Genomic DNA, 23762 nt, shown 5'->3' on the forward strand with positions numbered 1-23762 from the left:
TGAACCTCCTGTAAAATCCTGCATGGCCAAGGAAAGAACGCACCTCCCTCACAGAGGTGGGGTAAGGCAATGAAGCAATAACATCAACCTTAGACTGATCCACTTCTATACCCTTCTTAGACAGAACATGCCCTAAAACAATTCCTTGTTCTACCATGAAATGACATTTTTCAAAATTTAAAACAAGGTTCTTTTCAATGCATCTCTCTAGGACTCTACCCAAGCTAACCAAGCAATCATCAAAAGAAGTGCCATAAACTGAAAAATCATCCATGAACACTTCCATGCAATGCTTTAGAAAATCTGAAAATATACTTACCATGCATCGCTGAAAGGTATCTAGAGCATTACATAGACCGAAAGGCATTCTGCTATAAGCGAATGTGCCAAAGGGGCAGGTGAAGGTGGTCTTCTCTTGATCCTCTGGGGCTATGCAAATCTAAAAGTATCCAGAAAAACCGTCAAGGAAACAATAGTGTGACTTACCAGCTAACCTCTCTAACATCTGATCAATGAATGGGAGGGGAAAATGATCCTTTCTGGTTGCTTGGTTCAGCTTTCTATAATCAATGCAGACTCTCCAGCTGTTCTGCACTCTCATGGGGATAAGCTCATTCTGCTCATTTGGGACCACCGTGATGCCCGTCTTTTTTGGAACAACCTGCACGAGACTCACCCACTTGCTGTCAGAAATAGGGTAAATAATACCGGCTGCAAGTAATTTACTTACCTCCTGTTTTACCACATCAAGGATGGTTAGGTTAAGTCTTCTTTGAGGCTACCTTACTGGTTTTGCTCCTTCCTCCAATAAGATACGGTGCATGCAAACAGATGGGCTGATTCCAGTTATGTCCGCTAAAGTCCACCCAATTGCTTTCTTATTATTTTTCAGCACATCCAGCAACTTTCTCTCTTGGTCAGGTTGCAAGTTATTTGCAATAATGACTGGCAGCTTCTCATCTTTCTCCAAGAATGCATACTTGAGGTGCTGAGGCAAAGGCTTGCACTGAATGGTGGGTGGCTGCTGCAAAGAGGGGGCTGACCTATTTGACTGCAACTCTAACTCCAAAGCACTATCAACATGCTCAACAAGGTCAGCACCACTATCTTCCACTTGGGGAATGTTAGCATCAAAATCAAACTCATGCCTATGCAAAAATTCAGCAATCTCTAAGCATGCAACACATTGACTCTCTCCATCACTACAATTAGTGCAAATAATCGTATCTGGGAACTCATGCACAGTGGGGAGTTTATCGATTAAATCAGAAGACTCAGAACATGCTTCATTCACTAACAGGTCAACTCTATTTACTTAAAAAGTGGAATGATCCTCAATAGGGAATTTCATGGCATCAAGTATCTTGAAGTTAATTGTGTTACCAGCAAATTCCATGGAAAGTGCACCCTCATGCACATTGATAATAGTTCTAGCAGTTTTTAAGAATGGTCTCCCTAGTATCAAGGGTGCATGCTCAAGTGTGCTGTTATCTTCCATATTCAAAACATAAAAATTGGCTGGAAAGATTAAATCCTTAACCTTAACCAGCACATCTTCTAGGACTCCAGTGGGGTGTGCAGTACTTCTATTGGCTAGCTGGACAACCACTCCTGTTGGCTTCAAAGGACCACACTGCAATGAAGCATATATAGAGTTAGGCTTGACATTAATGGATGCACCTAAATCTAGTAAAGCATTGCTAAATTGCATGTCTCCTATAGTACAAGGAATGGAAAACGTCCCTGGATCTTTACACTTTGCTGGCATGGCAGGTTGGATAAGGGCAGAGACATTTCTCCCAAGGTTGATCTTCTCATTCCCCTTAAGCTTCCTCTTGTGAGTACACAAATCTTTGAGAAATTTTGCATACTTGGGGATCTGCCTAATGGCTTCAAGGAGGGGTATGTTGACTTCCACTTTCTGGAATGTCTCCAAAATCTCTTTATCTAATTCGACCTCTGCTCTTTTCTTGTTTTGTGTTGCTCGATGTGGGAATGGCAGGGGCTGGTTGTTGGAAGACTCTCCTTGTTCTTGATAGCTAGAGTTTGGCTACTTGGCTTCTTGGATTGAGGAGGGTTGCTGCTCTTTGCTACCCTCTACATGCTGCTGCTTCATGTTTGATGATGGTGGAGGGGTTGGGATGATTACTTCTTTCCCACTTCGAAGCATGATGGCACTAACATTACCCCTCGGATTGGCAACTGGTTGTGAAGGAAGCTGCCCTGAACCTTGACTCCTTAGCTCATTGATGTTTGTGGCTAGCTGGCCTATTTGGGTCTCCAAATTTTGAATGGTGGTTTCTGTTTTTTGTTGGAATTGGAGTGTATTGGCTACTAGTTGTTTAACAAGATCATCCAAGGTAGGTTCTGACTTGGGTAATGGTGGTGCTTGTTGCATGGCTTGATTCGACCTTGGTGGTGGAGCATGGTTGCTGGAACTTGGAGGATGGAACCTCTGCTGAAATGGTTGATTCTGGTATGGCTGCTGCTGCTGCACATGTTGATTGGAAGGGCCGCCATATCTGAGGTTCGGATGGTCTCTCCAACCTGGATTGTAGGTGGCTGAGTATGGATCATACTTGTGTTGTGGCTGCTGGTGGAAAGGTGGATTGTGCTGCTGGAATGGTCTACCAGGGAAGATGCCAGCAACAGATTCATTATTTTCTTGCAACTGTGGGCATTGGTCTGTTATATGGGATGGCAAGGAGCAAATGCCACAAAGTTGCTGCTGGGGTTGCTTTCTCTCTAATGCCAACTGCCTGACCATGGAAGCTAATTCCTCAAGCTTGTTTTCTATCCTCTGCTGGTCCATAGTGGCAGCCACACTGACTTCATTGATGGCTTTTGTAGGAGTGTTAATTCTGGTGCCAAACTGCTGGGCATTTTGTGCCATCTTTGATATCAACTCTTGTGCAGCTGCTGGGGTCTTCTCTGCCAAGGCTCCTCCACTTGCAGCATCTACCAAGTACCTGTCCATGGGGATTAGACCTTCATAGAGATATTGAATTAGGAGTTGGTCACTTATCTAATGGTGAGGACAGCTGGAACACAACTTCTTGAATCTCTCCCAATACTCATGTAGAGTCTCACCACTCATCTGCCTTATACCACAAATTTCCTTCCTTATGGATGCTGTTTTGGAGGCTGGGAAGAATTTTTCCAAGAAGATCCTTTTCAATCCATCCCAGCTGGTGGCAGGTAGTAGAGCCAATCCTTGGCGGATCCATCAAGTGAGAATGGGAAGGCTCTCAGCTTGATTTGCTCTTCATCTACTCCTTGTGGCCGCATGGTTGAGCAAACAACATGAAAGTCTTTAAGATGCTTGTGTGGATCCTCTCCTGCAAGACCATGAAACTTGGGCAACAAATGGATCAGTCCAGATTTGAGTTCAAAGTTAGCATCCAACTGTGGGTATTGAATACATAGGGGCTGATAATGCACATCAGGTGCAGCCAGCTCTCTAATGGTTCTACCATCCAAATGACCATGATTACCATTATTTCCATTACCATTATTGCCATTACCATTACCATTATTGCCATTACCATTATCTGCCATATTGATGAATTCTGGAATAGGTTCGGATGAAGTATTAGAAACACTGTTAAGGTCAATCCTATCCCGAGACTTAAGCTCTCTAGCTTACCTTCTAAGAGTGTTCTCTAATTCAAGATCCAAGTCAAGTAATTTTTTCTTAGAAGACCTGGTCATGCACTAGAGATCAGCACAAAAACAGCACACAAAATGGGATATGCATACCAAGAACTCAAAAACTCAAAAACACAAAAACACAGAAGCACAAAAAACATGTCAAACAAGAAGCCTTTAGATGATTTTTTTATGCAATTTTTCACAAAATTTCAACACAAAAACATTGAGGGACCTAAAAACACTAAAAACCACACCAAATTAGCCACTGAGAAACACAAAATGGCCCAAAAAGTGGTCTAAACGTTGGAATTTGGCCAAAAAACGGTCTCCACACTAAAAACAAGTGACTATTGATCCCCACACCTCCATTTCTTTGGACACCAAAAATTAGCTCAATCGGAGCAAGTGGAAGGCTGTGAACAGTAATCGAGAAATTGATTTTTCCCTCAAAACCTGCTCCTATTTTGCCTCAGAAACCACTCTATATGCAAGAAAACATCAAGGGGGGCATATGGACATGAAAGAATATCAAGTAGGGGTGAGAAAGCAAGAGGATAGAACCGGTATCTCGAGCTCAATCCTTAAATATTGCTATCTGTCATGGAGGTGGTCCAAACCGCTGTCAAATGGAAGGCTGCTGTGGCTAATCTTCTTTTGGTTGCAGCTGCTGGTGCCTATCTGCCAAAAGAAAAGGGAGATTAGTGGGGAAGGGAAAGACAACGTTAAATGGAATGTTAAAAGAGAGAAAATAAAAGGAAAAAGTGAAAAAGAAAAACGGAATATCCTCTTGGTCAGGTGATTTGCTGTCAGAGGCAAAAAAGTGGGCTTCAGCTTTCTCTAAATAAAGGAAAAACGGTTATGCTCCTGATCTGCTGCAGCCCCTTTTTTGTTGGGTTGTCTACTTGCTGTGAGCTTGCTTTTCAGCACCTATTAGAGCACATGAAGATCAGACAAGAACACAAGGTAGTGATGCTGAAAACCAGACCAGAGAAGGACTGCAGGTGTCTTTTTGCTTTTTCAGTTGCTGCAGGGTTGCTTTTCCAGTTGCAGGTCGTGCAGCCCTTTCCAACAGCCACTTCTTTGTTCAAAAATAATTCTAGAAACAAGAAAATAGAAAGGAAAATACACACACACACACAAAAAAAGATCGAAAAGGCAAATAAGGCTTTTCTGTTGCTGCTTGCTATCAAGAACAGAACATAATAGCTCTTCAAGTTTGTGAGCAACAACTGATAACCTTATCACCAAGAACACAAAACAGACAAAACACTCAAACAAGAAAACAAAACAAACAGAAAATAGGGTCGGTCCTCTATGTTTTTAGAAGAAAAACTTGGCTCCCCGGCAACGGCGCCAAAATTCTGACCGGCTGTCGAACCACTCCAGAATTAGTATCTATATATCTCTTCTCTTCTCTTCTCTAGTTTGCAGCAAAGTGCTCCCTAAGTCGTCTCTCACAAGGAGCCTCACCTTCTTCTACCAACAAAGAGAACCAATATAAACAACTGTTTGTTTAGGGGGGGGGGTTGACAGAAAACTAAGTGACAAAACAGAAACAAAATGATAGATGAAAATCAATAAATGAAATGCAACCGGCTGTGTATTTGTCCCCTATGTGAAATCTTCCTTGTCCAACCTATACATCTTAGCTTGTTAGATGTTTTAATCTCTGGATATCAAACTTAAAGCATCCCCAACAACCGTCCAAGGATTAGAATGATTGGAATAACAAAATGAATACAGAAACCTCTTATAGACAAAATGCAACCATCCACTCTCTATTCAACCTATCCGGACCTATGCAAGAACAATCGTTCAAGCACATAATATTCATTTTCGAGATGTTATACCAACCGGCTATAACATTATGTTCTCTTAAGCATTTAACAGAAAATGAAACCATGCAAATTCACACAAACCTGCCATGAACTCCATGCATTCACAAATCTGCTCAAACTAAACCAAATGGAAATGAATAAGAAACAAACAACAAACCAGGTTTTTGTAGCTCATCCGGGACTCAGATTCCACATGGATTCAAGATACACAACCGGTTACAAATGCTCTAGCCTATCATTACAGCAAGGAAGACAAAATGGAACAAAATGAAGAAAATAGAAAAAATGCTACAACAACAAAAACGGCCAGAGAATTCTCTCTCTTTTCTCTTCCTCCCCCTCATGAAATAAGTGCTAAGAGGCCTTAAATACATGGCTAAGAAATGAAGAGCTAGGAAGGTTAGGGTTGGGCCTAGCCCAACAGAAAATAAGTGAGCCCAAAAATAGCAAAATTGAGCAGCCCAAGTCTGCTCCTTGAAAGTGAGCCCAAGCTCCTTTAGTTGAGCCACTTCTCTAGCCCATCCAATATTCCCTAAAGCCTGGATCCATAGAAGTAAGATAGAAAATAGTGTAAGGACGATTTGAAGTATAATAAAATAGAAACAATGAAAGATCAGCAAAAATTACTTCAAATGGCCTAATAAGACTGAGGTGAAATGCCAAAATATAGTATAAATATGCATGCTATCAGTGACCTGCAATCCTAGTTCAGCCATGACAGCTTCCATTTTCAGCTTATTACACATTTGCCCCTTCAACTTCTGACTTTTTTCATTTTGCCCCTTATCCTCAACCCTTGAACTTTCTATTATTTCCAATAAGACCCTAAAGCTCCAAAACCCTCATTTCATCCCCAAAGATCCTGAAAAATTGTCCTTTTGACCTCCTTTGGGCAATTTTAAGAAATTACACTTAGGCCCGCATTTTCATTTCGACTGCCAACTCTCCCATTTCAACTCAAAATTACTTAAGGGTTGTTATACTTACAAAATCAAGATCTTTCAAGGGTTCCATTGAAATTTTGGAAGTCCCTCACAACAATTGGATTTTTTCGGCCTGAACCGACGCTGTACCAAAAACTGTCTCAATTACAATTTCTTTTAATTCTAAAAATCACTTCTTGAATCACACATTAATACTATGTTATTTTCCTTTGATATCTAAGCTTCGGGGAACTCCATTCGATTGATTCAGCGACTTATTTTCACTGATATACCCATTTTGGTATTTTAATCTCACTTAAATGACGTGGCAACCTTATGCCGAAACGGGGTCTTACACGGAGATAGCCATCAGGGTAGTTCACCTAGAAGTCTTCTCTAAGCCTTCCGATGGTACCTTTTTTGAAGAGCCATCTAGCTTATCTATGGGTACTGCAATTTTGCCCATAAATAGGAAGTTCTTTGAAGGATTAGGGATCTTTTTGGGGAGAGAAGAAGCCTGACTCGACCTTCTATCACTCTATGTTCTTGCACTTTTGACCCGACACTTTGTCTTTCTTAGATCTTATCCAGGAACAGTGATATAATTTACATCCCCTTGCGGGGTCTGAACACGAGCATCTAAACACTTGTTAACATTTTCGTACCTATTACTTGGGACATTCCTTGGGCATATTTCTCAGACCGGTGTCTAACTTAGGCATCAGAGGGCCCGCATAGAGGAGTCTCTCGTGTGGCTTTCTAACCATTGTTGTGCTTGCAGGCGAAGTCCCAACTGTTCATCCTTAACTCTGGAAGACCTGCCTACCGAAGAACCCTTCGGGGCTCTTCATTGCCTGTCACCTGAAGCCTCTTCTAGGTATCTCACCTTAAAAACCCCTTTAGGCTCAGACTTTATTGAGCCTTGAGTTCAACCCAATCTAGATGTGCCTTGGCCTTGTTGGTGATACCTTGTGTAATATCCAAAATTTTTGTAAATAAGTGTTTTGGTGGAAATATGAAATTTTGTGGAAAATGGATATCAAAATACATTGAATAGGTGACCAAATCAACTATAGAGAGTACCCTAGAGCTTATATATCTAAAGAAAAGGTTATTTAGTTAACGAGTGTCTTGAGATAATATTTATGGCATAGAAAGAAATGGGATCAGATACAGTTTTTGGTATAGCTATGATTCAGGTTGAAAAATTGAATGATCGTAAGGGACTTCTGATAAATCAACGAAATCCTAAAAAAGTTCATATTTTGCATAAGAAACAACCTTTAAGTAGTTTTGGGATGAAACAAAAGCACTTGCGGTCAAAACACGATCTTACACATATTTGGGCCTAAGTGTAATTTTTAATTCTAGTTAAAAAGGGGTTGAAAATGATATTTTTTCAAATTTCTTGGGGTAAATGAAGAGAATGGAACTTAGGGGTTCTCGTGGTAAAATATCAAAGTCTAAGGACTTGAAATGAGCCTTAAAATGCAAAAGAAATAATCAAAGGGGTAAAAGTGTAATTTCTAGAACTTGCTATTAGTAGCATGGCAGACCTGCCACCGCACATGGAGCCCAAATCCAACGATAAGACAGCCAGATCTTGCCAGGGTATGGCCAAGAATGGTCCTAGGAAGCGTGGGGTGAAGCAAAGGTTAATGATTAGCCGAGGGATACTCGGATTTTGCCTATAAATAACAAAGGTTTTGACCAAAATTTAGCACACAAATTGCTCGAGTTTGGGTGTAATGACCCGCTAGTGGGTCCAGGTGCTTATTAACTTATTTTGGGATATTGAAAATTTTTGCCAATTGGATTTAGCCTTATGTTATTGGGGGTGTACCTAAATTAAGGGATTGGGTTTTCAAAATAAGGTTGTGGTTAAGTATAAAGTGGGTTGTGTTTAATTAAAATGAAATAGTGAAAGCCCATTGGGCCTAAGAATATAGTTGGGCCATTTGAGATGGGTTAATGAAATGGGCATGGGGCCATGTGCATGGAATTTGTATATTTTATTTAATGTAAATAAAAAAGAGAGGATAACAAAAAGTCTAAAGAGGACTTGTGATTTGTTATTGTGTGTAATAAAGTCGAGGGAAAAATAGACATTTCATAAATGGGTAATTATTATAAAGGAATTTGTGTGTAATGTTGGATATAAAGGAAAATGGAAAAGAAAAGAAAATAGGCTAAAAAAGGTTTAATGAGTGTGTGTGTGTGTGTGAGTGCATAAAGTGGGGGCAAAATGGTAAATGTGAAGGGGAGTTGTTGGAGAGTTAGAGGTAGATCACTCTTCCCCCCTCCCCCCATTTCTCCTTTTTGTCTTGTCTTTTCTCTCTCTTCTTCTTTCTTTCGCAAGAGAGATCTTTTGCTTTTCTTCCTTATTCTTTCTTCTTTCTTCTTCTTCATTGTTGGTGCCATCAAAGCTTCAAGTGTGGAAGTTACAGCTAGGGTTTTCTTCTCCTTTGGTTTCAGCAAACAAGACAAGTTATTCTTTCATTTCTTTTGGTTATGCAAGTTCCTACTCCTTTTGATATAGCAAGATCTTTGTTGTTGACCTCTATTTGTAGATCGTTGCTTCTCTTTGAATGTTGTGTCCCTAAATAGTCCATTGTGTGGTTTGATATCCTTAAAATGCTATTTCTTTCATTTGCAAGTATGTTGGCTTTGGTGAGTGTTTGTATAACCATCCTTGTAACATTTTGAGTAAATGTTTAAAATGCTTGGAAGGGGTCTTGGTCCACTCTATGTTTGTAAGGAAGGATGGGTTGTTGGTTAATGTGTAGTAGGTAGCAAGAAATTGGGCTTCTTGCACACATTTTCGCTATACTCTTAACTTTTTTGTAGAGATCGGTCGACCGGTTGGGCTATACCTGTCAACCGTTCCTGTTATTGCATTCTGTCGGTCGACAAGTCCGTCCATCTGTTGACCGATCTTGTTTTAGTATTCTGCCGGTCGACAGATTTGTTCCATCTCTAGATTGATTTCCTCATTTTGTTACGACAGTCAACAGGTCTAGGTCCATTTGTTGACCATTGGTTGTCTTGCATTCTACAAGTCGACAGATTTCCTTTCATCTGTTGATCGACTGAGCTATGTTTGTCTTTGGCTTGAGAGTTTTACATTCTACCTGTCGATAGATCTATCTCATCTATCGACCGATCATGGTTTAGCATTCTGCCGATCGACAGACTTATCCCATATATCGATCAATTTCTAAATTTTGTTTTTCCAGTCGGTAAATCACAATTCATCAATTAATCAATGGATTGTTTTGTCCTCTGGCTGTCGACAAATCCCTCTGATCTGTCGACTGATTGTTACCATTGGTGGCTTATCCCTTTTTTTGATGTTTTGATTCTCCTTCCATTCCTCTTATAAGTCATTAATATGATGATACCATAGCATAATCTTACTGATATACTTGATTGGTGGGAAAAATTTCCCTATAGAAGTGCTGAGAATAGCAGTAATTGATCTCTAAGCATGAATGATTAATGAGTGCACTGTGAAATCCGAGAATCCTAATAATGGCATCAAATATTTATTTTAGTTAACTAATACCTTTGGCATGTGAAGATTGGCATATACATAGGATTCCATGTATGTGAGAAAGAGGATATCCTAGTACGCCGATGGACTTTTGTCTACTATGGGGGCTTCGACTCATAATGCGCGCCTAATATATGAATAGGGTTGTAGGTGGTTAATGGTTCACAAGGTAATATATGATATTCAGCTCATAATGCGCGCCTAACATAAGATTGGGATGGGGGTGGATAATGGTCCACAAGACGGTGCATGATACTTCTATGTATGGCATGAAATAAAGAATCTGGAGGTATGTTGAACAAATATAAATATATGTGTGTGAATCATGTTGAGATTTTATATTCTATGTGAAGATAGTGGTTCATTCATGTCTCATTCCTTGACATTCTTTACTTGCTATATATATATTGTTTACTTACTGAGCCTTATGGCTCACTCTTTCTTTAATTATCTTTCTAGATAAAGGTAAGGCGAAGGAAGGAGCAGGTCCGAGTGGTGTGTGATTAGGCGTGTACAAGGCTCTCCCAACCAAAAGGTCTTGGGGTATTTTGAGGGCAAGGATAGATTAAGTCATGATGTAAAATTTTAACTCTTGCCTTGATATTTTGTAATGTATGGGCATTGTAGCCTAAAAGAATGTCAAAGTCTATTGAACTCAAAAAATATGTATTTGATCTTTTAAAATTATGATATTTTGTATCTTAGGCGGATGTTCTTTTGTCAATCTGAGTTGTGCTTGTACCTATATTTTAACGACCTTCTTTCGGATTTCCTATGCTAGTAGAACTATCCAAGAGAGGGTCGTTACATTGAGAGTCTGTTTGAGGGATTGGATAGAGCGCTTTTGTTCCTTGTGTCAAGAGGATCAATTCTAAAAATTTTGGAGTGTTTTCATGGTGGTTTAAGTGGGTTTCGAAAGTCGCCAGAAAATTGGGTAAGTCACCAGAGCTAAGGCTTTAAATAGTTAATTGGGGGCCTTCCGGTGGTGTTTTCAGGCCAAGAAGCCTACCATCGTGATCAACTTGAAAAGGTCTACATGGTGGTGTGATCGGGGGGAAATTCTGATCATTGGTGGCAAAGTGCTTGCTTGCAGTAGACGCGCGGGTCTTCATGCGTAAGGCGCGTGGGGATGAGGTATTTTTTGATTTTTTTTAATATTTTTATAAAAATATTTTATGAATTATGGTGGAGAAAAATTTGAGAAAAACTTTGAGGAGGTATTTATTTTGGAATTTTTGAGGAGAAAATAGGGAAAAAATAAGGAGAAATTATGAGAAAATTATGAAAAATAGATGTTGATATTCTTTTGAATGAATATAATATCTAGGGATCGTTGGGGCTCGAGGTTGAGAAATAGTACTATTATTTAAGGCATGTCACAAAAATCGAGGTTGACACGAGAATCGAGATATTTTGAATTACAGTTAAGGTGAGTGTTAGCCCCTATAACTTGATTTATTGTAAGAGCTTCTACTTCAAACTTAGTTTATTTTGAGTGGTTCGACCCTATACTTGATTTGTTTATACAAATGGTTTGACCTGTGATAGGTTGATTTCATGTGGATGGTTAATCTAAAGTGTTTATTTACGTGTGCATTGAAATACGTGCATTAAAATGTCGTTTTATGTAATGCATCATTAAATGTTATGGTTATGGTATTGGCATGTGTGTTGGAAATGGGTAGTGTTTTCGGGATGCTTTTGAGTAGGAACGTAATCTCTTATGTGATTGTGGTGTGTCGAGTTCCTGCGTTGATGTTGACCCTTCTGTGGCGAGAGTGGTAATGATTGTTCCCAAGATGTCGGAGAGATGATAAGTTAGGATTGCTCTTTTCCCGTGGTATGGGTTAAGAGCTGTATGAGATTCTCTTGGGCTAGAACATGTCGGGATTTGTCTATTGTTCATGGTCTTGCATACATTTACGAAAATATTTTGAACTCTCATTTAGATGATTTAGCATCTAATTTGGACAATGCTCTTGGAATATTTAAACGTTCCATGTGAAAATAGCGATGCTAAGGGAAAAAAGGTTATCGAGATGTAGCCGTTGATTACATTGGAGACCTTTAGCATATATTTTGATTATGTTGGAGGTGTTTAGTTGTGTTGCCAAGGGATTAATTTGTATGTATTTTATTTTGAAGATGTCTTGTCAAACAATGGTACGGTTTCTATATTATGAATAAAGGAATTACAGTTATACATCATTTGAGATTTCGATATTACTTTTGCATTTTATGATGATATTACCTGTCTTAACTTATCGATTTTTAAATTTGATATGCTGAGAGGGTATAATTAGATTGTTGGGAATGATTTATGTTAAGCATATGTTGAAAAAAAAAAATTCCTAAAATTTTGGATTAACGCACGCTTGGAAAAAACGGTGTGTTACACTCTCGACTCCTTAGTTGTGGTGGAGGACTCTGTTCTGCCTGATCACAAAACAAATAAATTTAATTATTGTACTTAGATAATAACATATATATCTCAAGGTCAATTGGAACAGTTTTATCTTCTTGGCTTTATATGTTGATAATAATTCATTGGCTGTTAGTGATTTGGGATTACTACATGATGTAAAGAATAAGCTATTGAAGAATTTTGACATGAAAGATTTTAGTAAAACAAGTTTTGTTCTCAACTATTAGATCTACAGAGATTAAAAATGGAAAAATTATTGGTTTTATCTCTATCTATTTATATCGATCGAGTGTTAAACAGGTTCAACATAAAGAATTACAAATCGGAATAGCTCCTATTGTTGAGGGAGAAGGGAGATAAGCTCAGCAAGTAACAATGCTCTATGACTGATCTTAAGAAAGCTGAAATGAAAAGAATTTCTTATAGCAGTGTAACGAGTAGTTTAATGTATGCAGAGATCTATACCTGACCTAATATTGTATATGTAGTGAGTGTTCTTGACAAATATTGTCTAGTCTTAGAAAGGAACATCAGGTAGTTGCAAGTAAGGTAATAAAATCTGTACAAAACTAGAAATTACACATTATTCTATTAAAAGTAGATCATTTTGAGATCATAGGTCATGCGGATTTAGTTTAGTCAGTTGTTCGATTATAGAAAATTTACAACGCTTAGATCAATCATAAATAAGGAAATACACATTTTTCCTACATCCAACAACAATATATTGGGAATACAATCATATTAGAAATAATTCATTGCATCTGACAGTAGGAACCATAAAGTTTCATAAACTAATAAAAGCAAGGATAGCGTACGAAGTTCAGAGAACTAAGAAGACAATCGCCATTACCGTACCCCATATGGGAAATAACAAAAAATCATTAATACTGCCTGATATGGAATTAAGTTTCTTCACTTGCTTCATGTATGGCCATCTCCAACAGATAGATCATTGCGTTAACGATCATTTTCATGTCGGAGAAGCATCTCTATTACTTGGCTCATGGTGGGTCTTGCATCTCTGTCTTCCTCCACGCACCGTAAAGCGACATCAACCAATACTTCCATCTTGGCTACATCAAATTCACCCTGTAACTTTGGGTCTACAATCTTTCCAAGTGAATCCGAGCCCTTTCTACGACCATTTTCACTAATCTTCTCTCTGACCCAATTAACCAGCCCTCTGACCTCCATCATCTCCCCGTCATTGCTAAAGCTGGTGTGATGACCAGTCATTGGGGTCTTCCCCGTGACCATCTCCAGCACAACCATGCCATAGCTATAAACATCGACTTTAGAGGTGATGTGGAGATTGAAAATCCACTCGGGAGCCATATAACCTCTTGTTCCTCGAATCCTCGAGAAGCTTGAATTGCTATTGCCACCGGCTCGGTTTAACAGCTTGGAGAGGCCAAAGTCTGCCACTTTTGGCTGGTAATCACCATCCAACAGTATGTTCTGAGGCTTCACGTCGCAGTGCAGAACCCATTCCAAGCATTCTTCGTGGAGATAAGCCAGGCCCTTTGCAGTTCCAAGAGCAATATCAAACCTCTGAAGTGAATTAAGTGTTTGGGAAGAAGACAGGGTTTCTGCCAAGGACCCATATTCCATATACTCGTAAACCAGAAGTCTGTGCTTTCCTTCCACGCAATATCCCCACATCTCTATCAGGTTCATGTGGTTAAGCCTTCCGATGGTACTTAACTCTACCATAAATTCTTCCTCTCCTTGGTAATTAGCTTCATTGATCAGCAGCTTGATCGCGGCTACTCGGCCATCTTGCAACACCCCCTTATAGATAATGCCGCTGCCGCCTCTTCCAATCTCGTGCGAGAAATTTCTCGACGCCTTCTTCAGCTCATCGTACGTGAATTTTCGAAATCCGGTGTTGAGTTTAAGGAGACGTTGTCTAGCCACACCTGATCTATCAAGTTGGGTTATGTACATGAAGCACCACACGGTACAGATACAAACAATCTCAAACCCTGCAAGTGCAAAGGCAAAGGAAACCATGAACTTCAATACGGCATTTTGTTTCGGTTTCTTGTAATAACTTCTATCGAGCCACGAGATAACTTGATGTGAACAATCCAAGCTGAGATTCCGAAGGGGTTTTATATAGAAAGACAGTGAGGCATTCGGCAATCTCTCATGGGGCTCTGTATCGGAAGACAGTAAGTCTTTCGGCAATCTTACAAAGAGTCGATGATGCACAAAATCTGGAGAACGATATCCGTTGACAAACAGTCTCTTGGGATAGCAGTCCAAGTAAACTTTGGAAGAACTATATTCGAATTGGAATCCAAGACAATCGCAGTGATTCAAGCATTCATTCACACACATCTCCAGCGTGTAGTTGTAATAGATCGTGATATCGTAGCCGTAGAAATCAGTATTAGGAAGCTGGATAAAATCGGTCTCACCAACCGTGCAGGAGAGAGGAGTGGTGAAATTTGGTTGGCATCCAAGAGACCAATCGGAAGGATCTATGACGTTGTAGCCTGGTAAGCAAGCGCATCTCCTTGATTTAGCTTCGGATTTCTCATTTGGCAGGTAGGTACAAAATGAGTTGGGTCCGCAAATGCCTGTTGGAAGAAAATTATTAGAGCACAGCTAGCGAGTTATGAATAGAGGGGGACTGGACTCAGACAAAGAACAGCTATCAAGGTATATATCAAGCTACAAACATAAAAGATAATTAATACGAAAATATTATTTTTTATATTTTTTGATAACCCAAGTTTCGAGTTCGCCCGACTAATTTTGGGAATGGACGTTTTTTCCTCTCAATTCGCCCGTTGAGTAAACCTAGATGCGGTCATAGTCTATACACACATAGAATAGGATATTCAATTCACACCTTCATATGGGACAATTGCCACCACAAGAATTTAATCTCAGATACTCTCTGTGAAACTCCACATGCTTTGTTGTTGAGCCATGCCCGTGGGGGCTTATTCTTTTTATACTTAAAACCAAGGGGTCCCCGCTTCTCAGTCACTTTTTGGAAGAATGTCTCACCTACCCATTAAACCACAATTCGCTTGCTGGGCGACCACACTAAACGAACAAAGTCAATTACCATCTGAAGATAAAGGTTGTGGCCCTATGGTATAACACAGCTCTTATCGGCGCCGAATATCCCTCATGTTAGACTTTACTTGCTGCTTTGTGGGGCGTTTCATTATTGGTTTGTCACTACAAGAAAAATAGGTTTTAGTGACGAAATTTTGTGGTTGAATTCTTCCATCACTAATTAGCGATGGATATTCTGTAAAAAATATTTTTAAATATTTTTTTAATTTCGTAACGAAATTAGCGACGGAAAGATCCGTCACTAAATTTAGCGATGAAATTAGTGACAAAAATCCCATCACTAAATTTTTTTTAATATTTTCAATAAATTTAAAACTTTAGCGATGGAACAAATCCGTCGCTAAAAAATAAAAAAATTAAATTAAAAATTTAAAACTTTAGTAATTGAACAAATCCGTCTCTAAAAAGAAAAAAATTAAATTCAAAATTCAAAATTCAACGACGAAATAAAATTCATAGCTAAAAAATAAAAAAAATTAAATTAAAAATTTAAAACTTTAGCAATGGCACAAATTTGTAGTTAAAAAAGAAAAAAAATTAAATTAAAAATTTAAACTTTCGTGATGAAATAAATTTGTCACTAAAAGAGAAAAAAATTAAATTAAAAATTCAAACTTTCGCGATGGAATAAATTGGTCGCTAAAAGAGAAAAAAAATTAAAACAAAAATTCAAATTTTAGCGGCAGAACAAAATTCGTAGCTAAAAAATAAAAAAATTAATTTAAAAATTTAAAACTTTACCGATGAGACAAATCCATTGCTAAAAAATAAAAAAATTAAATTAAAAAATCAAACTTTAGCATTTGAACAAAATCTGTCGCTAAAAAATAATATAAATTAAAAATTTAAAAATTTAGCGACAATACAAATTTGTCACTGAAAAAAAAAATTAAATTAAAAATTTAATATTTAGCGGCCGAACAAATTTGTCTCTAAAAACTAAAAAAATAAAATTGAAAATTAAAATTTTAAATTTAAATAAAAATAAAAATTAAATTAAAAATAATTTTTTTAAAAATAAATAAATTAAATAGAGTTTATATTTAATGTGAAATTCATACTTTAAATAATAACCAGCCAAAAGAAATAATATTTAAACATAATAGTATTTAAATAATAACATAATAGTAACCAACCAAAAACAAAAATAACACCCAACAATAACATAATAGTATTTAAATAATAATCCTAATGGCCTACAGGCTCTTGACAGATTGGACCCTTACATTAAAGGCCCGACTCAAAATAAAAGACTCTAAAATAATTAAAAAAATTATATTTAAACATAAGAAAAAAATTCAAATGACGAAAAAAATAGTCAGTAGCAGTTGCTAGTTGCGATCGTCTCGTCGAGCTACCCCAAAAGCATATATTATGGGCTAAACTTGGATCCCATACACAAATTCTATGTTTGTTTCTTCAAACATAATTCAGGAGTTGATACAAAAACTTTGTAATATTATTGTAAATAATTTTTAATAAAATATTTATAAAACTTTAATATGAAATTCATTAAATGTTTAAATTAAATTTAAAATCTGATTTGATAACAAATTTTTTCATAGTTAAATGTAGAATTTATAAAAATTGTAATTAAATCCAAAATTAGTGACGAAAAATTTCGTCGTTAAGTTGCAAAATTAATAAAATATAAAATTAAAAATTAAAATCAAAATAAGAACATAATTTTTCACAACTAATATAATAATTTATAAACTTCTATTTGAATTAGTAACGAAATAAAATTAATAAATATTAAAATTAAAATTAATATTCATTTCCCTCTACTAACATTAATATTAAAATTAATATTCATTAAATAAGTTTGAAAAATTTTGGAGTGTAAATATAACTTTGGAAAGTTTGGAATAAAATACTATAAATATATTTTATGCACATTAATAGTCAAGGAGACTTCCAGATCGGTTGGCTCGCGCGCACACATATAGGTGGTTAATCCTTGGAGGTTGGGGGTTCAATTTCAAGGTGCAGCACTTGGAATTACTATCATAGTGCTGCCACGCAGCCCGCGCATGAGAGGAGGGTGGGCAGTGCGAGGGTTGGCGCGCGTGCAGGGAATTCCGTCTCTGATTAACGACAGAAAACAATTCTGTCGTTGAATTTAGTGATAGAAATGCATTCACCGCTAAATTGTTAATTTTAGCAACATAATTTTCCTATCGCTGATTCCGTCGCTAAATTTAATCCGGTGCTAAAATTTAGTGACAAAACCTATCTGTCACTAAATCCGTCGCTAAATTATTTAGCGACCAAAATTTAACATTTAGTGACGAAATTTTTCATCACTAAATGCTGAATTTTTTGTAGTATGTGTGGTGCCCTTTTGTCATTTCTGTGTTGCACCTATCGGTTTTCCTCTATATATATTCGGTATGGTCAATCCTTGGTAGGTAAGCTTCACGGTCTTAATCCATTCTCACTTCCTGCTTTATCTTTGTGATTTTTGTTCCTGTGTGGACTTTACTTTGTGTAGAGCATTCGCCTCCTCTTGGGTGGGTGAATAGATTTAAGGGGGTGAACAGATTTGGGGTTGGGCATTGTTGAGGCCTGGTGGTTCTATTCTTGGTGTTGCCTAAGTAGTGATTTGGTTTGCCAGATCTGAGCCTTGAACGCCTCTATCGTGACTACTAGGGAGTTTCTCTATACCTTGTGTATTTTTGAATTTTTGTTTTCGATTAATACTTGCACAAACCATTTTTTTTTTGTAGATCTTTCGCTCACAAATGGTATCAGAGCCCTGTTAGGCTTTTTGGGTTGTGTAAAATCGAAAATAGATCAGAAAACCCCTTCATTTTCAGATCCAATTTCGCGGTAAGCTGTGTGCTAACCAAATTTAATTTTTTTCAAATTATTTTGTACAAGCTCTGAGTTAGGGTAAAAGGGCCTTAGATCCAAAAGCAACATCCGTTGGGCTTCTCATCTAACCGGCACATGTCATCAAACTCGTTGGTCGCGACAGTGTGTCGAGTTATAGGCGGCGGTGTGTGCAATAGCATGTGGAGGTTGGCGACGGTTTTCAGATCCGACCTTCTTTCAGCTTTAGATCTCAGATCTAATTTTTGTCGATAAAATTAGTATTGGTTTAGTTATTTTATGTGTGTTTTACTTGTGGTTATTCATCTGCTAAGTGCATTTAAATATTGCGTAAGTAAATCTGTGTTATTTTCTTTTGTTGTTGTTGCTCGAAAAATCTGTCCCTAGTTGAAGTTAATTTTGTGAATTTGCTGCTTTTTTTCTTTTGTTGTTATAGGTGCATTTTATCTGTGTTGTGCATATTCTCTGTGAACATAACTACACATTACTTTGAAATGAGTGTTTTCAACTGGAAATGTGATTTTTCTATTTGGAAACAAAAGATGAAGGGAATTTTAGTTTAATAAAAAGTTTTAAAAGCCATTGATGGCAAGTTTCCTGTAACTAACACTGCAGAATAAAATACAGAAGTTGATGAACTTGCATACACTTTTATAATTTTGCACCTCTCTCACCAGTTTTAAGGAAAGTGGGTAAACTTGATACTACTCAAGAACTTTGGAAAAAATTATAAGATTTATATGTTAAGAAATCTACTCCTAATAAGTTTGTCTTACTTGAAAACTTTTTCAATTTTAAAATTGACAACTCTAAGGATTTAGATGACAATCTAGATGTCTTTAATAAACTAATTCAAGATATCACAAATTGTGGTAAAAAAGTGACCGAGGAATATAAAGCCATAATTCTTTTAAATGCCATTCCTGATGCCTATAAGGAGGTAAAAAAATGTCATTAAGTATGGTAGGGACACTTTATCACCTGAGATTATCATTGATTCACTTAGGAGTAAGGAAATGGAGTTGAAGAGTGAGACAAAACATGGTGATGTCTACATGACAAGGGGTAGATCTCAAACTAGGAGTCAGGAAGAAGGTGGCAAGAAGAAAGGAAGAAGTAGGTCTAAATCCAAAGCCTAAGGGAAAGGAAAAAAATGCTATGGTTGTGGGAAAATTAGGCACTTCATTTAAGATTGTTATATCGAGAAAGACAAACAAAAGAAAAAAAGTGAAATAACAAGAAAATGCCAATGAAATAACCTCTAGTGACATATATATTCTCCTAGATTCTGACTCTACTGAAATAAATGTTGCATTTAGGTCACATATGCAATAATGGATTCTTGACTCGGGTGCATCATTCCATGTCACATCTCAAAGACATTGGTTTGAAAAGATGCATGAATCAGAAGGTGGTCATGCTATAGTTTGCAACAATATTGCATAGAAAGTCATTGGGATTAGAGATATCACCGTTAAGTTAGACACATGATATGTCTTAAAGTTGAAAGATGTTAGGTATATCCTTGAAATGCCCAGTAATCTAATTTCAGTGGGTGAGTTAGAAAAAAAATGGATTTACGGTAAAAATTAAAAATGGAATGTTGAAAATAATTAAAGGAGCAATGGTGGTTTGTAAGGGAGTTCAAAGAAATGGTATTTATATCTCAAGTGCCGAGGTAATGGGTGGTTTAGGCTCCCACATTGCCTTAATCAACACTGATGACAAACTTAAATGGCATAATAGACTAGCCTATGTGAGTGTTAAAGGGTTTAAGTTTTTGAATGATAAAAGAGTCTTTGGTAAAGACTGTGTGTCTAATATTCCCTTCTATGACCATTGTGTGCTTGAAAAGCATCACAAGTTGTCATTCTCATCTAGTGTGCAAAGGGCCATAAGGGTCCTTGAGTATATTCACTCAGACCTGTTGGGACAAGCTTCAAATCCCACATCTGGTAGGAATAGATATTTCTTGTCAATCATAGATGATTTCTCTAGAAAAGTTTGGGTTTTTCTCTTAAAAGATAAATCAGTAACCTTTAAGAGTTTTAAAATTTGGAAAACTCAAGTGGAGAAACAAATAGATAAGAAGATAAAATATCTTAGAACTGATAATGGTCTAGAATTTTGCAATGTTGATTTTTATAACTTATGTAAGGAATATGGGATCACTAGGTATAAAATTGTTCCCTACACCCCTCCGCAGAATAGGGTGGCAAAACGAATGAATGTGACTATTTTGGACAACGTTAGGTGTATGATTATCAATTCTGGTATACCTAAGTCTTTTTGAGGCAAAGCAGTCATGACTGCTTATTACCTAATTAATATAACCCCATTAGCTGTCTTAAATGGTGACACTCCATATGAAAAATAGCATGGAAAATGCGCTGACTACTCAAATCTTAGAACTTTTGGTTGTGCTGCCATTTCTCACTAGAATCAGGGCAAATTAGAACCTGAAGCTAGAAAATGTGTTTTTCTAGGATACCTAGAGAGAGTCAAAGGATACAAACTTTAATGAGTCTGAGATGCCTTGTTTAAAGTCATAAATTGAGAATGGGAAGTCTCAAGAGAAGTCTAGTAGAACAAATATCCTCATTCCCACGACCTAAAGTAAGGTGGAGAATCAAAGTCAGCTGGCATCAAATGAGGAAAGTGAGACAGTAGTGGAAGAACACCCCATTAACCAACCATTATTAACTGATTACTAATTAGCCCAAGATAGGGAAAGAAGAACTCATAGGTTACCCTAAAGGCTAACATCAAAGCTTGAATTAGCTTATGCTAGCTACCAAGAGCCAGCTAAAAATGAGCCAAACACATATGAGGAGGCCATTAAAAGTGAATACTCTAAAGAGTGGGTAGAAGTAATGAAAGAGGAGATGAGTTCCTTCTCTAAAAACCAAACTTGAGAGTTAGTGCCAAAATCTAAAGACAAGTCTATTGTAGGTTGTAAATGGATTTATAAAGTTAAGTAGGGTACTAGTAAAAATGAACCTGTAAGATTTAAGCCTAGATTAGTAGCTAAGGGATTCACACACACAAAAAAATGGGTTGATTATAAAGATATATTTTTGCCAGTTGTTAAGTATATCACTATTCGTGTCATGCTTGCATTAGTTGCATAGTTTAACTATGAAGTTGAACAACTTGATGTGAAAACTGCCTTTTTTCCTAGTGATCTAGAAGAAAAAATCTATATGTCTCAATCTAAAGGTTTTGAAGATAAGGGAAAACTTGATTTTGTGTGCTTCTTAAATAAATCTTTGTATGGTTTAAAACAATATCCCAGACAATGGTACAAACATTTTGATTCATTTGTCCATTCAATTGGTTTTAAAAGAAGTGATTTTGATCATTACTTGTATTTCTAACATCATAATAAGGACTGTGTGTTTCTTTTATTATATGTTGATGATATGCTCCTAATTGGCTCAAATGTTAAGATGATTAACGGCATAAAAACAACTTTGAGTAATGAATTTGGTACGAAAGACCTAGGGATTGCTAAGAAAATCTTAGGTATGAAAATTGAAAGAGATAGATTAAATTCATTTCTATTTCTGCATCAATCATCATATGTGTTAAAGGTTTTAAAAAGATTTGGCATGCATGATAGCAGATCCATTTCTTTATCGCTAGCAAACCATTTCATTTTGTTAAAAGAACAATATTCTCCTATTAACGAAGAAGAAGAGGAATATATGAGTAAAATTCCATATTTGAATGCAATAGGATCTATCATGTACCTTATGGTGTGTAATAGACAAGACTTAGCTTATGTCATTAGTGCCCTAAGTAGATTTATGACAAACCCTGGTCCCACTCATTAGGAAGCGTTAAAATGGTTACTTAAGTACTTGAGGGGCACTTACAACGTGGGCTTAGTGTATAACCGTCATTCTGATAGTGCGAAACTTAAGGGGTTTACAGATTCTAATTATGTTGGTGATAGAGACAATAAGAAATCTATGTCATCCTATGTGTTCACTTTATGTGCTTCATGCATTAGTTGGTGTTGTTACACGGTTACAACAATACATTTATAGATGGGAAACCGCCGATGGATGACCTGCGTATGACCTAGTAGAGGAATGGATGACCTCACCCGGGGGAGGGATGACTCTCGTGCGGCTGAGTCAAGCAATGGATGACCTCACTCGAGGGATGGATGACTCCTTTGGGCGATGGATGACCTACTGGGAAGAAAATCGGTTAGGGACGTGGGTGAGAATCCCCGCGCGGACATCCGATGCCTAGGTCAGAGTTGTAGGAGTGAAATGCTTCAAAGCAAAGAATCAGTCAAAGTATTAGAGTTTGCGTACCGAATGAGGGAGAGAGACCCCTATTTATAGCGATGAGAGGGGCATCCATGTATCGTGTGACCCGATCTTCACAACAAGAATCTTAGAGAGGGTTTGACCGAGTCTCGCGGGGGTAGTTTTAGGCTGATTCTTTCAGAGGTGTTGGCGCAAGAACATAGGGCACACGGATGTAGGTGTGGTACCCCAGATGACCCTCACTCGGGGGTGTGTGCGAGAGCGGGTGAGGATGTAGGCGCGGGCAAGGAGGGGAGCACACGCTCAAGGCCATGCACACGGGGCCTTACGCAGGTGCGAGGAGGCTTCGCGCTGGCTCACGAGGTGGTCGGGCACGCGGGGGCAGTCGCGAGCTCTAAGGCGCGGCTCCCCGAGTGGGGTCACTAGGGGGGAAGGTTTCCCCCGAGTGTCCCTACTAGGGGGCAGGGCTAGGTGCGCAGCCCCCCGCCAGGTAGCCCCGTGTTGCTTGGCTACGCCCGAGGAAGGGGGGCCGCGCCTGGAGTGCGCTTGCCGAGTGGTACTAGGGTGCGCGTCTTCCTGTCACCCCTGAGTGACCCTCACTCGAGAGTGGCAACCCCCCCCCCCCCCCCGTGTAACCTCCCAGGTCACCCATGGTGCTCTTGCCACATGACGCTTCTTCGGGCCACCACATAGCGCTTCTATTATTTTTCTGATTTTGGTCCTTTTCCATGCATAACAATTGCTCCCTACTCTTTCTGTCGGAAGTCCCGAGAGAAAGGGTATTTTACTTATGTTGCCATTCTATCTTCAATAGCCCATCTTCAGTTTGAGAGAATTTTTCTATGTCTATCTCTTCCATCCTCAAGCCTCTCGTAGTTATCTTTTCCACAATGTGTCCCAAGGACCACTATAAAAGGAAGCCTTGGCCTTTCATTTGAACATTGCTCTAACCACTTTCCTGTAAGAATTCTCTCGACATTCCAAATTTCGACATGGTATAGCTCCTCATCCATTGTCTTGTGTCAACCCCGAGAGACCCTCACCCATAGGGACTTCTAGATATTTCCTCCCCCGAGTGACCCTCATCCATGGATGCATTTGTTGGTTGTTACCTCCTGTGACCCTCATCCATGGGTGTCTTCATCTACCTTACCG

The 23762-nt window shown here is 38.1% G+C and overlaps 1 protein-coding gene and 1 non-coding gene across 2 annotated transcripts in view; one reads left to right on the top strand and one right to left on the bottom strand.

Annotated features, from left to right (window-relative positions):
• The first annotated feature begins 3023 nt into the window (after positions 1 to 3023).
• Positions 3024 to 3131, top strand: LOC127809043 (small nucleolar RNA R71). The gene has a single exon (XR_008025049.1). It is a non-coding gene; the product is annotated as a small nucleolar RNA R71 (small nucleolar RNA).
• Positions 3132 to 13132: 10001 nt separating this feature from the next.
• LOC127807557 (putative receptor protein kinase ZmPK1) overlaps positions 13133 to 23762 on the bottom strand; it is a 43867-nt gene continuing 33237 nt past the window's right edge. Inside the window, exon 2 of the mRNA XM_052345507.1 lies at positions 13133 to 14978. Within this exon, the coding sequence (XP_052201467.1) occupies positions 13351 to 14978 (1628 nt within the window). The 3' untranslated portion in view covers positions 13133 to 13350. The remainder of the gene's footprint in view (positions 14979 to 23762) is intronic.

This window comes from Diospyros lotus, chromosome 8, assembly GCF_014633365.1.
Source record: "Diospyros lotus cultivar Yz01 chromosome 8, ASM1463336v1, whole genome shotgun sequence".
Lineage (NCBI taxonomy): Eukaryota > Viridiplantae > Streptophyta > Magnoliopsida > Ericales > Ebenaceae > Diospyros > Diospyros lotus.